The sequence below is a fragment of the Zootoca vivipara genome, chromosome 2, assembly GCF_965207765.1.
Source record: "Zootoca vivipara chromosome 2, rZooViv2.hap1.1, whole genome shotgun sequence".
Classification (NCBI taxonomy): Eukaryota; Metazoa; Chordata; class Lepidosauria; order Squamata; family Lacertidae; genus Zootoca; species Zootoca vivipara.
Genome location: NC_142584.1, coordinates 37837605 through 37862204, shown reverse-complemented (window position 1 = coordinate 37862204; position 24600 = coordinate 37837605). Strand labels below are relative to the sequence as shown.

General features: G+C 43.7%; 1 protein-coding gene across 3 annotated transcripts in view; it reads right to left on the bottom strand.

The window, feature by feature from the left end:
- STX8 (syntaxin 8) overlaps positions 1-23601 on the bottom strand; it is a 177416-nt gene extending 153815 nt beyond the window's left edge. For all 3 annotated transcript variants that reach the window (XM_088661666.1, XM_088661667.1, XM_035104692.3), the window contains exons 1-6: positions 23498-23601; positions 19940-20039; positions 17106-17200; positions 16226-16336; positions 7127-7251; positions 4650-4742 (exon numbers count right to left, since the gene is read on the bottom strand). In XM_088661666.1, coding sequence (XP_088517792.1) covers positions 4650-4742; positions 7127-7251; positions 16226-16336; positions 17106-17200; positions 19940-20039; positions 23498-23514 — 541 coding nt within the window. In that variant the 5' untranslated portion in view covers positions 23515-23601. The remainder of the gene's footprint in view (positions 1-4649; positions 4743-7126; positions 7252-16225; positions 16337-17105; positions 17201-19939; positions 20040-23497) is intronic.
- Positions 23602-24600: the final 999 nt, after the last annotated feature.

Genomic DNA, 24600 nt, shown 5'->3' with positions numbered 1-24600 from the left:
CATGTCACAAAGCTGTAAAAAAGGATGTGTGGGCAACAGAACCGTACTTCAGCCATTCCCAAAGGACTAGTTACAGGTAGGTAGCCGTGTTGGTCTGAGTCGAAGCAAAATAAAAAAAAATCCTTCAGTAGCACCTTAAAGACCAACTAAGTTTTTATTTTGGTATGAGCTTTCGTGTGCATCTGACAATCATCTTTCGTGTGCATCTGACGTGTGCACTGTGTGTATCTGACGAAGTGTGCATGCACACGAAAGCTCATACCAAAATAAAAACTTAGTTGGTCTTTAAGGTGCTACTGAAGGAATTTTTTTATTTTGCATTCCCAAAGGAGAAAAACATTAAATATACCACAGGAACTGGAACATTCACAGAATCAAGAATGTACTTAAAGCTCACTCTTTAGAAAGATATTGCTTGCAACACTCTGCAAATCACTTTTGGTGACAATCTTGTTCTTCAAAGAAACAAAAATAAAAAAGCACCTGCTTCCTATGCTGCCATCGCCCACAACATTAATTTACTGTTAATTAAGTCTAATTTCATTTATATTTCACTCTTCTCGGAGCAGTAAACACTATCAGTTGTACCATCACAGCAACCCTAATCAGTAGCTTAGGGAGACAGTGTATGACTAGCACAAGGCACAATAGTGAGCTTTGTCGGGGTTTGAACCCGGCTCTCCCAACTCCGGTGGTGATATGGAAACATGATGGGTAGTTTGATTCACTGCAGTTTACATTACAGTCATTTACCATGCTCTTGGGGAGCAACAAGATCTACGGGAGCTAGTTTCATAGGCTCAGCTAGCAATGCTGCTTTCCTGCAGACCATTATAAATTCATCTGGCTCCAAACACTCACAGTTGTTCGTATGCTAGTCAGAGATTACATATTATGAAAATGGCCTCAGTACAGACAAAAAATACACAGATGAGGGAACTGTGTCTTTTGTCCAAGACAGATCACTGAACGATAATTTGTGCAGATACTGAGTTGATATTAATCAAGGGCGGAGCACTTCTGGAAAAATATAGTATGTGCTCTGCATCGCACACAAGGCTAATAAGAGACCCCATGTGCAAAGTTCTGATTATATTGCCTAGGAATGGGAGTTCTCAGCACTAGTCATGGAATAGACCCAAACTGAAGTTCAACAACTCCAACTCCAACTCTGACTAAACAAACATACACATGAGCAGCAGAAGGTATTCACGTGCTATGCACTGTGCAGTTTGGGTGTAAATTGGTATCAGTGTGGGCAGATCATAATCATTGTACCTTGATTTATTTGTTTGTTCTTTTGTCAGTTTAAATCTGTGATGGGATTGGAAACCAGCAATGGAATGCCCCCCCCCAGCTCTTTTTGCAAATGCTGTTCTATGATGCTCCTTTAAAGTTATGTCAAGATAGAATTTTTTTTTTTTTTAAGTCTCCACATCTCTTCCTTCCTAAAGCCTTCAGTTTAGTAATCTCAGAACAGCTGGGTTTTTAATCTGTTTTCTCCAAGGACTGAGATTAGAGCAATGTTGTTGCTGGGTTTAAAAAAAAAAGTTTCCCATTTCAAATCTGGCAGGCAAGTAAAGTTGTTGTAGGCTAGGAAAACTTTTGTGAATTTTAATTTTCAAGGCTGATCTCACCCCATCATTCCTGCAGTACATAACAAATTAATAAACCCACGGACACGTGAGCAGGCAAGTCAGTTAACTTTTGTTCAATGCTTGCCAGGGCTGAATATGCACCTCAGAAAGCCTGGAAAAAACAGGATCAGACTGGGAGCAGAAAGGGTGAAAGAATACAGTGCACCTGACTTCTAGACTACTAGTATTAATGTTTAATGTTTTATCATGTTATTAATATTCTGTTGGGAGCTGCCCAGAGTAGCTGGGGAAACCCAGCCAGATGGGCAAGGTATAAAAATGTTATATTTTTTTATTTTTATTTTTGGCAGTGACAGCTTCTCAATGAAGAAAGTGCTCAGCAAATGGGAAAGTATCAGAGCTGCTGCCTTCCAGTCACTTAATGTTCATGCAACCCTCTCTAGAAGCAGACCAGATGGATCAAATCTTTGCAGAGATCACACAGCTGGAAACATTTCAAAGTTCTACCATACTGTAAGAAAAAAAAAAGAAAAGCTCAAAAATCTATAGATTTGCTCCCATGGGGTCATGAGCGAGTGCTACAGTATGGTTTAACTTCAAATCTGTCTCTCATACTAGTCCAGGAGAATGAAAAGCGTGTGCATCATCGGACTTTCTACAAGCTCCATTAATGCAGGATTCAACCGATCCCACTGAAACTTCAGGACGTAAACTATTTGCTGAAAATACAGCCGGGTGTTTGTATATACCGTAACTACTTGCCTGGGACACCACAAGGAAAAACAAGGCATTCCTATCAGGTGAGTGAGAAGAGTCTACCTCTGCAGCAAGTATGAAAATACAGCAGTTTGGTGGAGGAAAGACTGATCACTCTTATCCCTCACTCATGAACCTGCCGCTCTCCTTCCTAGGCACTGAGGAAGGAGCTTCCTGCATATCCCTGCTGGAGGAAAGCAAACTGCTTCTTCTGCAGCTGGCAGCGAAACCAAGTGCTGGTAGAGGATAAAGCTGAGCCTCTTCCCCCACGGTCAGCATGGAAACCATGTAGGCTGGCAGACAAGGAGCAGCCTGCTTCATTTGTTAGGAGACTTTGTCATCATAATAAAACCTAGCCTGCAAATGTTGTGAACCATGCAAAGCAAGCAGCGCTTAAGGCAAAAGAAGCCAAAACTTTTAAAATGCCAACACCCTGGGCCTGAAGGAGAGTGCTTCTGCTCCTTTCTGTGGCCTCCTGCCAGACCTGGACTATGTGAAACAGGAGGTCTTAGACTGCTCTGGCAAATTACGCTGGGGGGAAGGTGCCCGTGAAGGTCCTGGCTCAGGGTCCACACATCCCTGACTGCTAGCCTCAAGTTCAGTATCGTTCAGTTCCTCAGCCCGTGGGTGGTGCAAAAGCCAAAGACTTGACCAGTTCATCCTCCCAACTCTGAGCTCGAGGCTGAGGCCATGGCAGCGAAGAGGCTACTTTTCTTTCGTTGTTGTTGTTGGGTTTTTTTTTAATCAGGCTAGCAACTTTTCAGGGCTTATAATGGCAAGGCTGCTCTAATCGTCAGCCCTAGACGTGATCATTTAAACTAAAAAAGAATATGTAAGCATACTACCGTGTTTCTCATATTATAAGACATGTCTTATATTTATTTTTTCCTCAAAAAAACACACTATGGCTTATTTTCAAGGGATGTCTTATTTTTTTCCTCCTCCTCCTGCTGCGGCCGGCATTGCTGCTGCGCCTATCACTATGTCTTATTTTCGGGGTATGGCTTATATTCCTTGAATGCTAAAAAATCCTGCTATGGCTTATTTTATGGGTATGTCTTAAAATATGAGAAACAGGGTACCAGACCAAAGGGCAAACTATAGGTAAAAATAATGCTAAACTGGAAAAGGTGCGTTGCACTGCTCCAGGAAAAAACAAAAAACCACCAAACATGTTCTCCTCAAGGTCAAGAACGGATCGTGCACTAGGCATTTTTCTGTCCTGTGCTGCCACCTACCGGCTCAGACAGGAATAATCAAACAGCTAACCGTACCTAACCTGCTTCGGTCTCTCTCTCCTCTCATGGAAGGCTCCCTTGAGAAGGGTAAGTATGAACTGACACACAAACACCCTACACCAGAGCTTTCCAGACTTTTCATGTTGGTGACACACTTTTTAGACATGCATCATTTTGCGGCACAGTAATTCAGATTTGCATCATTTCTCAACACAATAATTCAGTTTTACTAGCAAACTGGAGGTTAAACTAGCCCCTTTCCAGTCCCAAGAGGAGCATGGGAAGTGTTCACATGACACACCTACACACTGCAGCCGACACACTGTGTCCCGACACACAGTTTGAAAGGCTCTGCCCTACACCTACCTACAAACAGAAACTCTTGAGTGAAAGCACTACTGTTCCAGTAAATACTGCTGGAAATAATCTGTCCTCCTTTTACAGCTCATTTTCTAGATCTAAGAGGCAGACCCCCCAACAAAGGCACAGGGACCAATATAAAGGTACCCTGATGCCCAATTCTATGTCCAGGGGGCTCCTTTTTGATAATCCACACCAATGTACTCTGGTTAATTTTGCAACTGATGGGAGAGAAAGGGAGGCATAGTAAATACGTTATGACAATGTGGCATCTAGGCCATACCACACCATACATGAGATAATGATCCAGGCAGACATGGGCAAATTGAGTAACAGTTATGAAACAATTCTTCACTTTTTAAAACTTCTCTGAGATCTGCACTTTGATCACCTAAAAATTCAGCACTCTTCCTTTCCCTTTGCTCTGCCTGAACCCAATGCTAGGAGGGGGAAGCAAGCAAACTCTGTTGTCAATTCACTTTTAAACCATCACACTTAGAAATAGAGATGATTAACTGTGGCTCTTCTATTACTGTTCAGGGGAGAAATATCGCTGAGAGTGGTTAGTAATGATGCAGCAGAGACGACGCACCAAAGGTTTTCAGTAGAACAGAACTATGAAAAGGTACGAACACGGAAAATAATGACTGTGTGCTCTCTTGAACCCATCAAACTCTGAAAGCAGGACGGTCCTTACCATTCTGTTCCTCTAACTCATTCCCAATTTCCTGCCCCATCTGTTTCTGACGGGCTAAGACTGAAGAGAGAGCATCGAGACCAGCATCTTGCTCTGCACAGGGGAGAAAGAAAAAAAATGAATCAAATTAAATTCCAGCCCCAGATTTATGACCCACGAAAGCTGAGCAACATTATGAAAGTCTGCGACTGAAGTGTTAAAAACTTAATGACCCAAAGACCTCACTGATGGCATGACAATGAATTCCAAAAGAGACAGATCTTAAGAAACTAGGGTAAAAGTTACAGTGCTGGGTAGTGTCTTAGAAAAGAAAGTTTAGCCAAGAGTCCCAAACCCTTCAGGAACTGTATATGCAGCTGCTCCTCAATCATAAGAGCGCTGGTGGGTTTTTTTTGTTTTGTTTTTTTGGCACACTCATAGAATTTCCTGATTAAGCCTTTTTGATTTTCCAGGGAAGGTTTAACATGACTGAGAAACAAATAGGTGATGCAAGCACCAAGGAATCCAAAGGGTTTCTCAAGCTGTAAATGTAAATGTAGCGTTTATGGGGAGATAATCCAACTCTTGGCAAGGGGAGCTGCAGCCAGCACAGCCGCAATAGAAGTCTCCCTCTAGTCTTACAAAATGCCCCCCTATTGTAATCTAGAGCACATGGCATTACCACACCCTTGGTCCCAATGGCACTGAATTACACTTCAGTTGTACACAGCTCTCTTTTGTACTGGAGCCCTCTTGGAGAGTTGCTTTTGGGGAGGTCCTCCAAAGGCAGCACAATCAACTACTGTGGGTAGCGTTTTGCAAAAGGGGAGGGGGTTCTTTTACAGGTGCAGGAGCAGCAGAGTTGTGTGCCAATGGCTGTTTAAGCAAAGAGGGCAAAAGATTAATGGCTAACTGATGGCTCAATAGATCTTTCTGCAGAAGCCGTTATTATTATTATTATTATTTAACTCCCTACTTGACAGCATATACAATTGCTTTGAAATGCCCCCAAAGTGTCCACGAGGTTTCAAGACAGGCACTACAGGAGCAGAAAGTTGTTGTGGAAAAGCTGGCTTACTGACATCAAGATGTTGTTTCCCATACAGATGGCATAGCCAAGCACCACATTGTTATGGCTGCTGGTGCATGGGAGAGCATTTCCATGGCCAAAAATACTCCTCCTACCACCAGGGAGAAGGATGTAGAACTTAATCAGCAAAAGAGGCCTCACAACTACTTCACATAAAATCACTGTTCAAGAAAAAGCATAGAGCCCAGGAGACAGAAATGATGACAATGAGAGGAGCAGGAAGGGGCTAAATTCTGTGTGGGGAACTGGATCTGGCCGGCAATGATACCAGGTGGCCTTTTTTTGCTAACAGGGGATTTCGTGCAGCACTTTGAAAAAGGCCCCTGAAGACAATCAGCCTTCAGAAGCTCCTTTCAAAGCACTATCTTCCAAGCCCTTTGTAGGCACTGCTAAAAAGCTGACTGGCAGTGCCCGCGGACCCACTTTTGGCTGAGCAAGGATTTTACCTGCCCAACACCTGGCATCGGGTGTAGTGAAGGCCAAAATGGTCTTGAGGGCCAAACAGAGAAGCCCAGAGGACCTAATTGGGTCCATGGGTCAGAAGTTCCCCATCCCTAGGCTATATGGAGATGGAAGCCTGGGCACATGGAAGGAATCGATCTACTTAAACAAGAGACCAGTTAGATCTGTACAACCTGTGGCTCACTATGCCAATGCAGCCTGCTGGGCGTATGCTGCTACCTGACAGTTGCTTGATAACTCTGTTTTAAGGTTCAACACCTACAGCAAAGGCTTACCGAGCCCCAAGCAAGCCACATTTTCTTGGTGGGACACAAGTCACACCAGCCAGTTCTAACCTCATAATGATGAGGCAGCCCAGATCAAGGTGCCAAACTCTGTTTGTTTCAGGCTAAGAGTGGTCTGTAAGATAAAGTGGGCCAGTAAGAATTTTCATCCCTCACAAACAAGCCTGGATAAGAATGAGGTTAACCTGATTAGTGTGAAGTACGTCCAAGACCTTCCACCAGCAACCAAGGGATGCAGAAGACTGATATCTTCCAAGGAGCCTAGAAAATTCAGGAACTGAAACTCCACTGGCACTTAAAGCTTGGTGCCTAATTATCTGAGGCATCTTAAGGAATTCTGGTTTGACAAGCCAGCTCCTACCTACCCACAGAATAGTTTTTCAAATGACGAGTGTGTGAACTTAAGCAGAGAAATGCCCCCTGGATTCAAAACAAACATTTAACAAAGTGCTCGAATGTTTTGGATGGTCAGGGACAAAACAAGCTGGACATCAGAAAGCGATACCTCCATCCTATACAAAAGAAGGTGAAGGTGGAAGATTTTCTGACCTAGGTCACTGGAGTAAAAGGATGCAATCAATACCCGTGGCTATCAACCATGAGGCCTATGTATAGACTCTAGGATAGGATTAAGGCTTTAAAAACTGAGAAGGATGACTTACCTTCTATAATTCTCTGTTGCTGCTGCTGGATTTCATGAAAGCCAAGCCCTCTTGTTTCCTCAGGCTCCTCCACAAGCCATGGGTTTACGACACCTTGTCTGACCCCTCCAGCCATTAGGCTAGACCTGGAAATATATATATATTTTAAAAATACAAGCTTCAACATTTTAACATAATTTGTTCAAAGGAGGGGAACCCCCCCCCCAAGCAAGCCTGCCATACAGTTATCTGAAGCCTCAATATTAAAAAGTGCAACTGCATTTCCAAAATTGCACACATACAAAATGCAAGAATGACCTTTTTTGCATATTTGCAAAGAGCACAACATGTGTGTATTGTGAAACATACCCCCACTTTTCTTCTTGCTATATATTTTTATACAGAGGAAGGAGTTGCAATTGCAGACTTTGCATGACACCAAAGCCCCTTTTCCCCCTGTAGCTACAGCTCTGCTGCTCCCTACTTAACAGCTGATGCTGGGAGGCGAGGGGACACAGAAGTTAGGGTGGCTGCAGTGGTATCTGGCCAGCAGATCAGGGGTTCCACACTCCCCACTTACGGTACTTGGGAGAACTCCTGCTGAATTCAGAGGGACTTGCATGCAGAATAGTAGACAGGCATGCACTTAACCTGGAGGTAGGATTTTATGCAGCACTGCAATATTAATATAAATGAAAGACAGAGACAGGCCCTAATTGTTTGTTGACGTGCATCAATGCAACAGAAGAAGAATTAGGTGTAATGGATGAAAACCAGGATCTCTACTAAATTCATTTCTGCAGCATACAGAAAATATGTGAATTTTCAGTATGAGAGAGACACCTGCTGGCTAAAGACGCAAGTTGCACAAACCCTTCAGATACAAAAGATTGGGGAATTTGTGACTCTCCAGGTGCTGTTGGAGTCCCATCAGCTCCAGGCAGCATGGCCAATGGTCAAGGATGATGAGAGTTGGGTGAGAGACAGGTTCTCCATGCCTTAGATACATTTAACCCCTGACTATAAGCATATGCCATACTAAAGAAAGGGGGGGGGGTCCACTTTACCTAGAAAGAGTGCCCTGTCCACCAAATCAAATACCTGTCTACCAAATCAATTACATGTTAGTGCTTAGAGTTTGGTTAAAAAATAAGTGGTATATAAATTGTCCTAATAGAATCAATCAATCATGGTGATGAGGCAGAGCATGCCTTCCTTCTGACATCACTGGGCACCCATGTGCAAAGCATTCAAACAGGCCACAATTGCATAAACTCCAGGGAAGTTGGCGACACAGCCGGCATGCCAGATAGGCAGGGAGTGAAAGGCAAAGAGTGAAAGTGCATTCTCCATTCATAGCATGCATTTCTGATGGGTATAATATGAACTAGCTTTCACTTGCTCGGTTCATTAAATCTTTGTTATAGACCTTATTTGGAAGTTAGCAGCCCAAGAATGCATGAGACTGCACTTGAAAAATAGCTGTATGTATGATTCCAGATGAACTTCAGGATGTAGACAAAAAACCTATGAAGCAATTTCTTACTTCACACTATACCTCCTAGGCTGCTTTAGGGAAGGACTGGTGGGTCACTGGCACATCTGCTTTGCATGGAAAAAATGGCAGGCTCAATACCCAGCACCCAGGGCCATCTTAAACGCCCCTGCCGCTGTGGTGCGCCGGATATCTCCGGCGCCCTCCCGCCCCGTTTCCCAGCGCGGTGGGCGAGTGGGCGCAGCGGCGGGCGGGCAGGCACAGCGCGATCTCTCTGGCGCCCTCCCGCCCCGTTTCCTAGCGTGGTGGGCAGGTGGGCGCAGCTGCGCGGCGGACCGGCGGATCGGCCGGCCAGCGGGTGGGCGCAGCTCGCGGCGCCTTTCTGGCGGGCCGGCGCCATGGTGCCCTGCGCCACCGGGGGTCTACCTAGAGCCGGGCCTGCCAGCACCTCCTGATAGGGCTGGGAGAGACTGATATCGGCATTGGCCCTCCAAGGTCTACTGAAGTGACAAAACCTGTGGCTCGGCCCAGTCTGTGAAGCTATTTTTAGGAGCCCACATCTCTTTTCCAAAACTGGATGCTTCCAAAACTGCTTGCTGTGCTTTTCTAAGGCCTTCTAACAATGGTGCCACACCAGAGAGAGAAGCAGCACTTTTCCAAAGGTAGTAAGAGGCATCCAAAGTTTGAAGGGCTTTCCTTCCCATCCAAGGAAGAGGAGAGGAACCTCTCTTCTTAGACCAGAGCTGCAGTGTGGAGGGACCACTCTTCCTCTGCTGGTTGTGCATGCCAATGTGTGTTGGCCATATCCACCCCGGCATGTGGCCCTCTGTGGGGTGGTCTACTGCAATGTGGCCCTCAGGCCAAATAAAAACAAGCATTTGCCTACGGCAGGGGTTGCTGAGCTAGATAAACATATGATCTACCCTAGTATAAGGCAGTTTTTCTATGTTCTATAGTCAAACGCTGTCTCACCTGTTCGGTATCCTCCAGACACATCAGTTAGCTAGCAGATAGCTGTATTTTTTTACATTGATCAAATCTGTTGGTATATGAAGAAGTGGACAGGCCCTGCTACTATGAATTGTCAAGGCCTTAAGATGCCACAGCACCTTCTTGGTCTTTTTTTAAGCAAAGAGAACAGTTCTTCATCTACAAATCCAAATGAAATGAAATTTGGGGGACCCAAAGCATTGATCTCTAGCTAATAAACAACCCAAGAAGTAGCTGCATTAAATCTACTATGGTTAAATTGGCCATTGAATTTGTCACCTGTTACAAATGTCAGCCGCACTCAGGACAGAAAGAGCCTAAAGGCCATTTACCTGCTTGTTTTGTCTTTAATTAAAACTATCTTCACTTGCAGTTGAATTAAAACTACTACAGAAGAAGTAGGGCAGGATTCAATTGCACTGCAGGGGGTTGGACTAGATGCTAGATGACTCTTGGTGTCCCTTCCAACTCTGTGATTCTATTATTCTAGTTCCACTAGCAGAAGCCAGTTGATTGGCTCCAGTTAGCGCAACAGAGCATTCCTCAGAGGACACACAGTCCACAAGAAAAAATGGTTCTGGGGGGGTTGGGGGTTGGGAGAAACCCCAGAACAGCACCCAGAGGGAGGCGAGGGGGGGGTCATTCTAGCTGGGAAGCTGAAGATATTGCACTGGCAAAATGACTGCCAAAGCACTCCCCTAGTCTTCACCAGCCATATTATTACTGTGTTCCTCAAGAGCTCACAGTAACAATAAGCAAACAAGGCAGCCATGTGACATGCAGGAAAAATATATTTATATTTAACAAAAAAAACACCCATTGGCTTCAACAAGAATATTGTGTAATACAGTATAATGGGGACATTTGTGTTTTTTAAAAAGACAACTCCCATAGGGGTCATTTTTACTCCTGTAAGGGGCCCAAGCCCCCATTAAACATTGTCAAAATAAAAAGGTGCAGCTCTCATCAGTATCTTCCCAAGAGAAGGTGGTCTAGCCAAATCCTCTGCACCAAAATTCACAGCTGTGGCTCCACTAGCTCAAATGAGAAAACCTTTTTGCCATTTGAAAATGTCAATGAGAGAGAGAGGAGAAAGAGGGGGTGTCGTGTAGTGGCACAGTTTTACCCCCAACCATAGTTTCTAGTTTTGGTTGCAGTAAGTGACCCGCTAGCATTTAAAAAATAATCTTTCTGACATGTTTGGTAGCTCTCTTCCCACCCAGGGCAGCCCAACTTCCTCTTTCTTCTGATCTTCTTCTGTTTCATTTTGGCAGTGTGAAGATTAAAGTTTATCCAATTAGCCACCCACTGCTTTTGCCAAGTTAATCACTTAAATCTTTGAAATTGTCACAGCACAGTGGAGTGTGCAGATAGCTTTTGATTATAGGAGCAGATTTAACTAATTAAAAGGCTTAGCAATGTGCCCAAATATAAAGGAAGCTGGAGGGTTATAATCAAGGGTTGTGCCTCTACTTAACAAACAGCAGCTTATCTTCGCAACTGCATTGTTTCACTGGTTAATTCTTACAAAATTTCCCAAGAAACACAAATTAGTCAAACAGACCTTTCCCTAGACCACGGCCACACATGAAGGCTTTCAAGCATTAGAACAATCAACGTGAGTGATTTTAAAACAAAAACCCAGGTCATGTGACATTGGTCTATGTGATTAATCACATTTCCCCTTGTGAATATGGCAGTACAGTAATAATATTTGAAGTGTTTTGAGTACTTCAATTTGGATTCACAAATTGCTGCAAAATGTGATTTGGGGTTTCCAAAAAGCATTGGGTAGTACGAGGCCCTTAGAACAGCCTGCATGGCAATATAGTGAATTTCCCCATTTTTTAAAGTACTGGGTGCTGCTGCTTCCATTTTATTTGCTGTATTGGTGCAACAGGTGGCATTAAGAGGATATAGAACTGGAAGGGATGCTGGAGGCCATGTAGTCCAACCCTTGGGCTCAATGCAGGATCTGCCATGCAGGATTTAACTACAGCATCCCTAACAGAGGGCCACCCAGCTTTGGCTTAAATATCAGCAGCAAAAGACAGCCCACCTCCTCCTGAGACCATCTGTTCCACTGTTGAGCAACATGTACCGTTATGAAGCTATTTCTAACAGCCAAAATCTGTTTCCCTGCTATTTCCACCCGCTGCTTCTAGTCCTGCCCTCTGGAGCAAAAGAGAACAAGTCTGCTCCATCTTCTGCAAGAGAGCCCTTCAGTTATTTGAAGACTGCAACCATGCCTCCCCCTTTTACTCTCCAGGCTAAATGTAGCCTGATCTTCTTATAGGACATGTTTCCAGACACATCACTATCAGAGTCATCCTCCTCTGGACATGCTTAAAATGTGGCACCCAGAACTGGACGTGGTACTCCAGATGTGGCCTGACCAGCACAGGACAGAGTGGCATTATTACTTTTCTTCATCTGGACAGCATCCTTCCATGAGCGCAACTCGTAATTGCATTTGCCTCTTTAGTGGCTGCATTGCCCTGTTGGCGCTCTCAGCTTACAATGCACACAGAGACACTCAGAATCTTTCCACATGTCTTGCTGCCAAGCCAGATCTCTCCCATCCTGTAACTAGCGTATTCGATTTTTACTTGTATTTTAAAACCCAAAGGCAGGACTGTACATTTATCTCTCTTGTCAGTTTTGTTCATGCTCCAGCCTGTCAAGATAATATTGAATGTAGATTTTGCAGTCTATGGCCTTAGCAATCAGATTGCTGAGAACTGTTAATTGCTTACATCTCATAGGCTTGGGATAAGGGCTCTCCAACATTTAGTATATATACAAGCATGAACACAAAAGGTAATTCAAAAGACATGATACAAATATTAAGCACTCTACCTGTAGCCAATCAAAAGCCAGCTACAAGGAAGCCTTTTCAGCACTCCTGAAAGACGCTCAGCTTGGGGCCTGACAAGGGTCCAAGGGTGAAAGAGACTTCTACAGTTCTAAGCTAGCTGTGTAAGAAGGAGGGGGCTCCCAGGCAGATGGTTTTGATCATGACTGTGGCTAGCATTAGTTAGGGTTTTCAGTTTAGGAAGGTGCTAGCTTCCTACAGTGGGTGGCGCTGTGGTTTAAACCACTGAGCCTCTTGGGCTTGCTGATCAGAAGGTTGGCAGTTCGAATCCCCGTGATGGGGTGAGCTCCTGTTGCTCGGTCCCAGCTCCTGCCAACCTAGCAATTTGAAAGCACGTCAGAGTGCAAGTAGATAAATAGGTACCGCTCTGGCGGGAAGGTAAACAGCATTTCCGTGCGCTGCTCTGGTTCGCCAGAAGCGGCTTAGTCATGCTGGCCACATGACCCGGAAGCTGTATGCTGGCTTCCTTGGCCAATAAAGCGGGATGAGCGCTGCAACCCCAGAGTCGTCCACGACTGGACCTAATGGTCAGGGGTCCCTTTACCTTTACTAGCTTCCTACAGGTGACATGCATCATTTCATCACCCTCTTCATTTTATTTCCTGCTTTCACCAAGGTAGCAATACACTCTCCATACTTCCAGTGACACTTCCCACAACTGCAGCTACTGAAAGCTAGAGATGGGGACTTTTCTCAAACTGCATTATAAATGCCCTGCCATACAGGTTCACTCTCGGCATTGGCAAAAGCTGCATTATTAGTTTCGCAGGAAGTGGGTGGGTTTGCTCTTTTTGCCTTCTACTCTGTTACAGGATATCAATCTCCATTTCATTACAACTTCATCCATTTAATAGATTCTCTGATTAGGAGTCCAGCAAAGGTATCACGGTCTCCTTGGACGCAAGGAAAATATTAAGATTAATATCTCACCATTTCCTGGACCTCAGCTTTGCCCCAATGAAATCTCTAGGATGGTTCATGCAATTGGCATTCTAAGTGTAAGATACACAAGTCTCCTTCACAGAGGCGAACAGAAAACATTCGGATATTGCTTGGTTAATTTAAAGGCAAACTGAATAAAATTGTTTGGGTCGGGAGAAATAACCGCATTGAAGCAGCTATGCAAATGGCACAACCCTTTCGGATACTGAGAGCTGTGTCCTAATTAAGTCTGACAATTCCGGAAGGTAAGCTACTTGGGTGCCTCATAAAGCAATGCCTTGATCTGTATCGTGGCCCAGGTTGTCACTTAAAATAAGAATTAGAAGTACTAAGGCCACTGTACCACACCAAGAGCACTCGCATTAAAGCAGATTTCAAAGGATGTAAACTCACTGAATGGTGACCAAACGTAAACGGAGATTAATTTTGAGAATGCTTTCACAATTGCACACCATGAGGACAATAAGACATGTGATCACTGATGCAAGAAGGTTAATGAAGGGGGTGATTACGGGATAGGAAGGAGGTGGGGTGGAGGGAGAAGTGCGAAAAAGGCTCCTGAAAATATGGGGTGTACTTTAAGGATGGATCAGATAAAAGAAAGGTGATGCTTGCCTATAGGAACAGGAAGAGAGATAGAGAATGCCAACTCACAGTCCCCTATGACCCCACAATATCCAACCACACACACACGCCACACAACTTTTAAATTCTGAAAATATGAAAATAGAAATATGCATGGGCATGAAGAAATAGAATTTGGCTTGTAATATATAATGGTTGGGCTTTTTAAAGGAAAAAAATAGCAATACTGTATTTATAGACCCCTAAGGGAGGAACCATAGCTCAACAGCAACTACAGCCAGATTAGAAAGATCTAACTATCAGGTACATTTTTAAAAATGTGTATTTTTAAAATACACATGCAAAGCCAAGAGTTACAGCTTTGAAGATTCTTAACTGGCCAAGAGAAAGCCACAGAAATTTCCATAGCCAACAATAATTCTAGCACTAGCAGTCTCTAACTGCCATCCATTTTTTTTGGCATACTAGCGTCCCCAATATTTCATTTATTTTTGTTTCAGAAAGGTGAGTATAGGAAAGGAAATTTTAAAAAACTTGAAATATAAGAGGAATCTTGTTTAAGGTACAATTTGTATTTGTGGGTTCAAGGACAGAGGAAGCAACAGTTGCATGCTCCTCCTGGTGGCAAATCAGTAGTATGTTGCATAGGCTCACTTTATGCTGTTGCTGGAGCATGAAATAAACAGCAACTCAACTCAGATAATCCATCAACATGGAAAGCACTGCCCGACTGATTTCTCATGCTGAGTTAAACTAGCTAAATACAAAATCCAGTACACAGGAGAGCTGGAAAGATTTGCACTGCTTGCCAAGGGATTACAAGGCCAGAAAAACAATTAATCGATTAGACATTCTTCCAAGTTTCCTCTTTCAACAACACAGGCAATCCAAAACACATTTTCTCCAACTGAAATGCCTTGGGTGATACATATATGCTTTAACTATCTCAAGCTTCTGTGTAGAATAGGTAAAAAGAGAATGGGATAGATAGATCATCAAAACCCAACCAGCAGCTGGAATAGTTTTCAAAATTTATGTTGCTTCTTTTTCCTTTAGCTTAGGACAAATGGGAAATTAATCAGAATATCATCATTAATGTTAGCATATAACCATTGAATATTACCAAAAGATGCATCAATGTAATGTAAAAAGTACATCTTGAACCAATTTGCAAGACCAATACTATGTACCACCACCCTTCTCCTTCCAAATTTCTAGTGTGACTGGTTTTCTTAAGGCATAGATGTCTACAGTCCCCTTATTCAGACAGTCCAGAGCAACACTGCAAGGACAAGGTATGCACTGCTGGGAAATTCCATGCCATAGATCCCCCTGTAGCTCTGGACCACGTAGCTGCCTTTCTTTTGATTGGCCAGTTTTCCTGGCCTGTGCCCTAAGAACACAAAACCGCCCTGCCTAGACAAACTATCTGCAACTGTCTCTTTATTTCTCATCTATCTCCCTCATCCATCCCTGACACCATATGACTCTTAAATTCCAATACAGTGGTCCCTCGACTTACGAACTTAATCCGTTCCGAATGCACATTTGTAGGTCGATAAGTTCGGAAGTCGAAAGCGGTTTCCCATAGGAAAAAACATATTCGGAAAAATTCGTAAGTCGAGGAAACCGCATTTAAAACCGCCAATGGTTTCCATTCGGATGTAGAAAAATTCGTAAGCGTGCGGCCATTTGTCCCGTTCGTAAGTCGAAACCTACGGATGTCAAGTAATTCGTAAGTCAAGGGACTACTGTACACGGCTTGCTTTCTGTGGCCATTGCGATGTGAAGTTTTGCCTTGCACGGCTTCTGAGCCCATCTCTGTTAAAAGTCTGCTTTGGCTTGCCCTTGGCTCTGAACCACTTAAGACACTCAACCTTTTAGCATGACTGCCTTTGATGCAACCTTCAGTTCCAATTTTTTTATTTGATTCTGAGTGCAGATGCTCCATCAAGCCTGAGTATCTGGTCAAGGTACTCAAGAGAACACATGAAAAACAATATTCTGAAGGGGAGCATAACTGATCACACACAAAACAGGAGGGGTCTGTGTGAAAATAAGGTACAGCAGAGGCAGGGACCCTGTGGCCCTCCAGATGTTGTTGGACTCCCAACAGCCCCAGCCAATATGACCAGTCATCAGGATGATTCTGGGGTACAGGCACACTGGTGCTTCAGAGCTCAAGACACAGCTACTCTCATGCGTTTCTCATTTAGAAGTGGCAGAACTGTACCTTATCACATCCGGTTCTGTCCCCTCATTTTTGAAAGATGCCTGAAGATGACGATGTCGCGTGAGGAGGTCATCCACTAAGTTCTGCCGCCTGTCCCCTTCCAGTTGTGTTCTGCAGGAACTGGGTTAAGGTTGATTGCCAGAAACGAATGACTGAACATCTAGACCTCATACTTTTGGTATTAAATCACAAATCAAGTCAGTTACGACTGCTTTATTTATCCAGTCAGGAAGAACCACATGCGTACCTATCAGTACAGGAAATACCATACTAGATCTATACCGGAGAGGCTAGAGTTAAAAAATATCTAAGTTCTGTTATGAATAAATAAGGATATGAGGTTATCTTGTCCTAGGCAGAGAACTGAGGACAGACTACTATCATTTTTATAACACTTTTCCATGTGTAAAATGTATTTTACAACATTTACTTCATTTTATAAGTCTATAACGTGGAATGTTTTAAAAACAAACAGTAAGGTGGCAGAAGCCATAACTGCACAACTACTTATAGCAGAATTCAGACTCACACATGCAACTACCTAAGGGAGCATCAACTTGTAATACAACCAGATGGGCACAGCTTTACAAAGCCTATTCAGTTGTGTGTGTAAAGTAGGCCCCAGTTGGATCTGACACAACATTTGCTGCAGCCCATTTAGTTAGGAGTGCCCGGAAGAAGTGCTTGCACATACAGAACAAACCCTGGAAATAAAATGAAGACTGCAAACATTTCTTTTGTACTTGGGTTTTTCCCAAGTTGTTGGGGATTTTCTAAACACACACATATAATTTAAAGGTCTCGTTCCTTTTCCAAAACAGAATGCTGACCCACTCTTGTCTCACTGGCCTTCCTGGTATACAACTGTTTACATGGATACATCTGACGGGTTGATACAGAGTGAAGCAAGAGGTCCTTCAGACGCTCAGTCTTTTCTTTGAGGTTTTGCAACAGTGACCTGATGGAAACATTGAGCTGAAAGGAGACAGAGCAAAAGGGAAATAAGTGAGATCAGCTCATCAGTGCTGAGACCATCCAGATGAGACCATCCAGAAACACATAGAAATAAGCAAATAAAAACAGAGCATAGCTCATTATTACCCCATCAAAGTAGAGAAGAGTTGCCTATGTAGGATAGTTTTTAAAAATCCTATTACAACTCCAGACAGTTAACCGGAAGGTGCACTTACAAACTTACTCATATATCTGAGTTGTTTTTGGCCCACTGAGTTCCAGTTAAACTACAGTGGTGCCTCACTTAACGAATGCCCTGCTTAACGAAATTTCCGCTTAACGAAAGGATTTTTCGAGCAGAGGTTACCTTGCTAGACGAATGCGTTTTACGAAAAATTCGTCTAGCGAATCGCGGTTTCCCATAGGAATGCATTGAAATTCAATTAATGCCTTCCTATGGGCAAAAAAAATTCAAAAAAAATTCAATGCATTCCTATGGGATTCGCTAGACGAATTTTTCGCTATAAGAATATTCTTAGGAATATAGACTTGCTACATCAGGGCAAGGTGGTTGGAAGAGGTTAAGAAAACAAACAATTTTCAGTTTGAAGTCACAATCCACTAGCTCATTTCTGCAAAACAAGACCAGTTTTAACTACAGGACTTGTGCAAACACCTAACTGTGCTCTTAAAGGTAAAGGTACCCCTGACCATTAGGTCCAGTCGTGGACAACTCTGGGGTTGCGCGCTCATCTCGCTTTATAGGCCGAGGGAGCCGGCGTTTGTCCGCAAACAGCTTCCGGGTCATGTGGCCTGCATGACTAAGCCGCTTCTGGCAAACCAGAGCAGCGCACGGAAACACTGTTTACCTTCCCGCCAGTTTACCTTACCTACCCTACTTGCACTTTGACATGCTTTCAAACTGCTACGTGGGCAGGAGCAGGGACTGAGCAACAGAAGCTCACCCCGTCGCGGGGATTCGAACCACCAACCTTCCGACTGGCAAGCCCTATGCTCAGTGGTTTAGACCACAGCGCCACCCGCGTTACTGTAATTCATAAGGGAAACATTCTTGAGAGATTTGCATCCAGTGTGGACTTACATTTGCTTTTCACATTTTTTAAAAAAAATGTATACATTTTACTGAGGAATGTTTCCAATCACGCTAAACGTTATCTACCAACAAAGCGAAGAGACGAGGAGGGGAAGGACTAGGAATAAGAATAAGTTTTCTTTTGTTTTTCATTCAGAATGGCAATAGAAATGCTTGATTTTCTGACTACATTTTTTTTTAAAAAAACGTCTAAGCGCATGAAAGCGCCAAAATTCCAAAAAAACAAGACACTGATGACATTTCCCCTACTTGGCAAACATGGGAAAAGAACATTTTTCTTCATTAAAACATTCCCTGGCCACAGACAACATGACTGAGCTGCTTAATGTTTTTCAACATCAGCCCATAACATCAGTTGTTATGGCAATAAATATTGCAATTGTTGGAAGCCTGTTTACACTGGACTCAAATGCTGGCTTCCTACCTGCTCACTGAGCAAGTGCCTCCAATTCTACTCACGTACAGACATGGAAAGTTTTCTTCAGGGAACCATTCGTCTACTGAGCAGTGTGTATTGTAACATGAACCGCTGTTCCTACAGTATGAGGAGAGTGCAAAGGAACAATAGGTGGCCCTGACACATCTGCACTTGGCCACTGCTCTAGTCCCAGACACACATTTCAAGATGTGCATCTTTCTTTCATACTTTAGGTATCTACTATGTGAAACACAGCTGTGAAACAAATGCTGCATGTGAAGTAGCCCTAAATTATTAGGGCTCACCATACCGTCTGGATTCTCCTATCATCTGAAAGTGTAAAGGATTTCGCAATCTTACATGAAGCAAGTCATTTCAGTCCAGCTTATTGAAGATTTTCTAACCTGAGCTGGGCCTTTACCTGACAGCTAGGGCTTAGCTTCCCTCTTTCAGGATTAATAATACCATGGAAATGAGAACCTCTGCTTTGTCCCAACACTGGGTTTGTTCTGGTGCTGTTGCCTCCTCTCAGGGGACAGCCAAAAGCAATGACTTGACTAAGAGGTAAAAGAACTGCAGCAAATGTCCAATTCACTCATTTTACCTGACAACAATATGGTTTCAAAGTGCCATGTCCACTTTCTGAAACAGAGGTGGTTATCTTACATCAAGAGCCTCCTCTTTCCAACTCAGGTCATAGTCTGTATCCTACCCTTACAAAACCAAACAAAATACTATTGTTTCAATAATATTTATTCCAACTTTTATCTCACTCTGTCACTAGGACTTAAAATAGGTAGCTATAATTTACAAATCCAGGCCAATGCGGAGGAGTGGGGACAGAATAAAATAGCTAGTTACTAATCTCTACAAGCTTGGTCTGTTAGAGCGCTCAGCCTCAAAGAATCTGATGAGCCTTTTAAGGATAGGAGCTCCAGTGTTATAAGGCAGCTACCAAGATCACCTTTCAATAGATTTCAGGTGCACACAGCTTGCTCAGTCAAGAGGACACTTGCTGCTGATCTTAAAAGATGTAAGACAGGCATCCCCAAACTTCGGCCCTCCAGATGTTTTGGATTACAATTCCCATCATCCCCAACCACTGGTCTTGTTAGCTAGGGATCATGGGAGTTGTAGGCCAAAACATCTGGAGGGCCGCAGTTTGGGGATGCCTGATGTAAGAGAAGGTAAAGCAAAGGTGGAAGGTGGTCCATGAATTATGCAGTACCTTAGTTGTACTTTCACCATTCCTCTGACATCGGTTGCGTTCTTGAATTTTTTCAGCAACCTCTTGGGCAGTATGGCAAGTGGATTCATACATCGACAACCTAAAACAAGTTAATATATTTTAACTAATATACATACATTTCTCACTCACATTTCTGTCTTTATTGTCCATCAAAATATTCAATCTTTCACCACTGCCCCTCAACCCGTAAAGATGCCTATTTCAAGTTAAGCTGATTGTTTCTGTACAGGTATCAGGCTTTGAGGTTATGCAGTACCATGCATGTTATGATTCCACACCTGGCAGTGCATGGATGGAAATAGTTCTACTGTATACCCTTCCAGGGTAAGAGCCTGGGCTCACTCCAGGGAGATGTGGGAGATGAGTATTAGATCGTTCAGTGAGAGTGGGACACAAGTCCAATACTGCTTCATGTATTAGAAGTGTATCTTATTGTGTATGCTTGGCAATGACCTTTTTTGTGTGGGTTGAAAGTATGAGTAATTGATAGAGGTAATGTTTGGTGTAGCAAATGGTTGTAGTGGTTGTGTGAAATGGATGGTGAGTGAGATTGAATGAATAGTTGCATATGCTGCACTGCTTGAATTTTATATTATACTGCCTAGTAGTTCACTCTGATTTTATATTACGTTTATGGATATTTTAAATGCATTTTGTGGTGCAAATCATTTGATGTGGTTTGTGGAACATACAGTACTGTATATGCAGACTGCTTTCAGGTATTTTAGGTAGGAAAGCAGTCTATAGATGGAAACAAGAAATAAAACAAATATGGACAGCTTATACATAAAAACATTCCTCCAAATTTAGAGCATAGCTAAAGAAGCTATCCCAACAAACATCCTATAGAGAAGTCTATATATTAATGGCCACCAGGTTTTAGCAAGTAACAAAACACAGGATGCTGAAACACCACTGAGGATTTTTAGCACATGGTCACAATTCATAAACAGCACCAAGGTAAGAAATTTTATTTTATATCCATCCCACCCTTCTTCCAAATGAGCCTAGGGGGCAACAAGGCCCCACCACTCAAATCTGCTCAGGGGTCAAGAGAATCCCTGGAACAACGTACAATCAGTGTTTGAAACAGATATGAAAGCTAAGAGCTAAATGGCACCTTAAACCTAGATTAAGGGGACAACTATGTAATGTCTAGGCACACTTTTTTTATAATAATACACACAAAGCTGAAAATGAATGAACTGCAGCTAAAATATTAGTGTCATACCTCATGTTATGGACACATCAGGTTATGTGTTTGCAGGTTGCGGACCGCGGGAAACCCGGAAATACCAGAATGGGTTACTTCCGGGTTTCACTGCTTGTGCATGCGCAGAAGCACTAAATCGCACCGGCGCAGACGTAGCGCTTCAGGATGCAAACGCTGTGGGTTGCGGATGTGCCTCCGTCACTGATTACGTCCACAACCTGAGGTTCCACTGTATGTTCATTTTTCACATGGTCTAGTCCTTCCCCTGCCCACCCCCCTAATATTGTTAAGAGGATCTCTTCTCCAGTCTTCGCAGAGTAGCTGGAAGTGGGGAGGCCAAAAAAGGTGCTTTCCTTCAACTCTGCAGTTTTAATCTGAAATCTTGGGCACAGTACTGCACCAGAACTCAGAAACAGCTCGTGCTAATGAAATTCCCTGTAGCAAAATGCACCTAGAACAATGGGAGTTTTGAACACTATGTACAACATACGGGGAAAGAAGATTGTTCCATTAGGCAAGCAGAGAGGCTTGTGCTGACTGAGCAATCTCCTTAGTGCTACACTGAATTCACATGCAAACACTGTGGACAACTTCCCCCTCTCATAGTAATTATATGTGGCTGAAGCAAACATACACTCTGTCAACTTAAAGAAAAAATAAAGCATCTCACTTGAGGTATTTATTGCTATTGTTATTGCCCTGGCAATAATCCATGTTCAAGTAAAGCAAGCTATCTTGAATATAATTCCAATCCCTTGTCAAACTTGGGAGAGCATTGCCTTGTATCCCAAGCACAATGCAAAAGGCTTAACCAGAAGTGCTTTATCCAGCACAAGGAACATATAATTTATTTAGTTTTTTTTAATTCATTCTATCCAAATATCTCATAATTGGCAAATAGGCTAGGGAATCCCTGTCCCCAAAACAGATTGAGTCTACTACAAAGAAGTGTGAGTGCTTAACGGAGGAGAAACATGTCTCCCTCTGTTGCAAAGTAGTACAACTATATTACACCAGGCAGGTAGATCTACCTGCACATCACTGGACGTCTGTGTGGCTCCCCCCAAAGAAGCTCAACAAGTTTGGCTGCCCTAAAAAAAGCTCAACATATACGTCTGCACCCCAGAAAAACAGGTCTTTCCTACTGCCTAAAAAAAAAAAAGCTCAACAACTTTGACGTGAACCCCCCAAAAGGAGGTAGATCACCATAAGTCTTTAACGCTGTGAGTAGATCAGAGTCTCTTGGGAGCTGGCCACCCCTGTATTACACCTAAGCACTTGCCGTATCAAAGGAGGACAAAGGAGGAATCAAACAAGGAAAAACTAGGGGGGAAATAGAAAGAAGTCGTCCCAGCAAAAGAATAATGGATACAAAAACTTACAGAATATGCCTAAACGGTGAAATTTACCGAAAAAATAAGAAATCAAGATAACAAACTTTTTATAAAAGAATGAAAATGGTTTATTGAATATTTACAAATAAACTGTAAACAGATACGAACTGTGGCAGGATTATTGTAATAACCTGCAGTTTTATAAGAGTATATATTTAAAGTAGATGAATAAATTAGTTAATTAGTTAATTTGGATATGCAGAAAATATTTTTTAAAAAATTAAGGAAGCGCAGAAAGACGGGGAAGCAAGTCAAGTTTTGAAATGTTAAAATGATTGTAAAATTACTGAAATGTATAAAACTGAAAATCACACATGTGAAAATTCTCTCTGCTATGCCACTATCCAAGTACAAGCCTTCCTTTGTATCAGACCACGCTAGGTGCAGGCTTTTTTTGTTTTCTATCGCTACGGCACCAAAGGCAAAAGAAGCGGCACCTGTGAAAATTCTCCCATCTCTACAGCAGTAGCCCCACAACTGATTCCAGAAGAAGGAGATGGGAGGGAGGAATGTTGAGGACAGAGGAGAAATCTCATACTGTATTGCAGGGGGGAAGGGGTGCTGCGTTTCTGGGCTGCTACTCCCACTGTCCCTAACCATTGGTCATGCTGGCTGAGATGACAGGAATTGTGTGCGGGGGTGGGGGGGAGAGAGGCTACCACAAGCACCAGGAGGGTCAAACTCTCCCCATTCCTGCCTTAACAAGGCGGAAGGTGAGAGGCGGGACGCGCCTGCCCTTCTTTGGCCGGTATCAGGCCCCGAGTGAAGCGCCCCCCAGCCCCCACTCCACTCCCACCCCTCCGGTCAAAGGCAGCAACCCCGAAGGGAAACGCTCCACGGCTTCAACCAAGCGGCCTGCCCCTCTTTCTCTCCCTCCCTCTCTCTCTCTCTCTCTCTCTCTCACACACACACACACACACACACATTTACCAGGGGTCCGGAGCCATGGCGGCGCCCGGCCACCCCAAACGCCTGTATTCCGAGTTCCGTGCCTGCAGCGGTTCCTAGTCAGGTCAGCTGACTACGGCGTCCGCAAAGGGTCAGGCGACCAACGAGACGGAGGAAAGCGCGACCCTCGGGCGCATTCGATGGAGGGATCGAGGGGCGGGGCGTCGCTGAAAGCGAAAGAGAAAGGGGCGCCTGGTATAGAGAAAGAGGGAGAGGGCGGGAGGGGCAGGGCAAACGGAAACTGCGCGTGCGCGAACCTGCCCACCAACTTGCGCTCAGCTTAAGGGGACCACGCTGCTGCTTCTGGGATGCAGCAGGGCTTCTCCCCCTTTCTACGGCGCAGAGACGTGAAGTTCCTCCTAGAGATACAGTATAGGGCGACTTGTCCGTGGGCATCGCCTGGTAGGAAATTCTGTGCGACGCGGGAAATTTGCACAGTGGTTGCATTGGTGACAATTAACGGCGCAAAATTCACCGTACCTGTTTTGTGTCCCCGAGCAGTCTGGCGCCACCGAGTTAGGCTCTCTCGCGGCGCTGACTGAAATCACTAAGGGTTTATCCAAAGTTATTTGGCCTGCTCTTTCCAGGCACGGGTCTGACCCATAAAGCTCAGTGACCTAAGTGTGTGGTTAGGTGGTTGTGGTGTTTCTGTTTTTTGTTGTTTTTGCCCTGGAGCTTTCCCCACTAAAACCTGCTGTTTAGCGCTCAATCGGCGCAAACACAGATGCGGGTTTTCTGTGGATTGCTGTTTGCGCCGAATGAGTGCTAAAAAGTGGGTTTTCACGGGATACGGTCCAAAGCAAAAAAGAAAAAGAAAATAAAGGTGCTCAGAGACGGAACTTTAAAGCGAGGACCATGCCTGGAAAGATCGGAGGAAAGGTAAATGTGGATACGCCCTAAGTATTACTGTTATTTATATTAATCTTGCTGGCTCATTTGGGATAGCAGCACTGACTATGCAAGAGTGATCACTGCCACTAAATCTTGCAGGAACGTGGCTCATCTTGCTATTATATGACATCCCTTTAGTTATAAAGGATTGTTCCTTTTTATATTATCACAGCTCCTTAGAGTACTGCAGATCA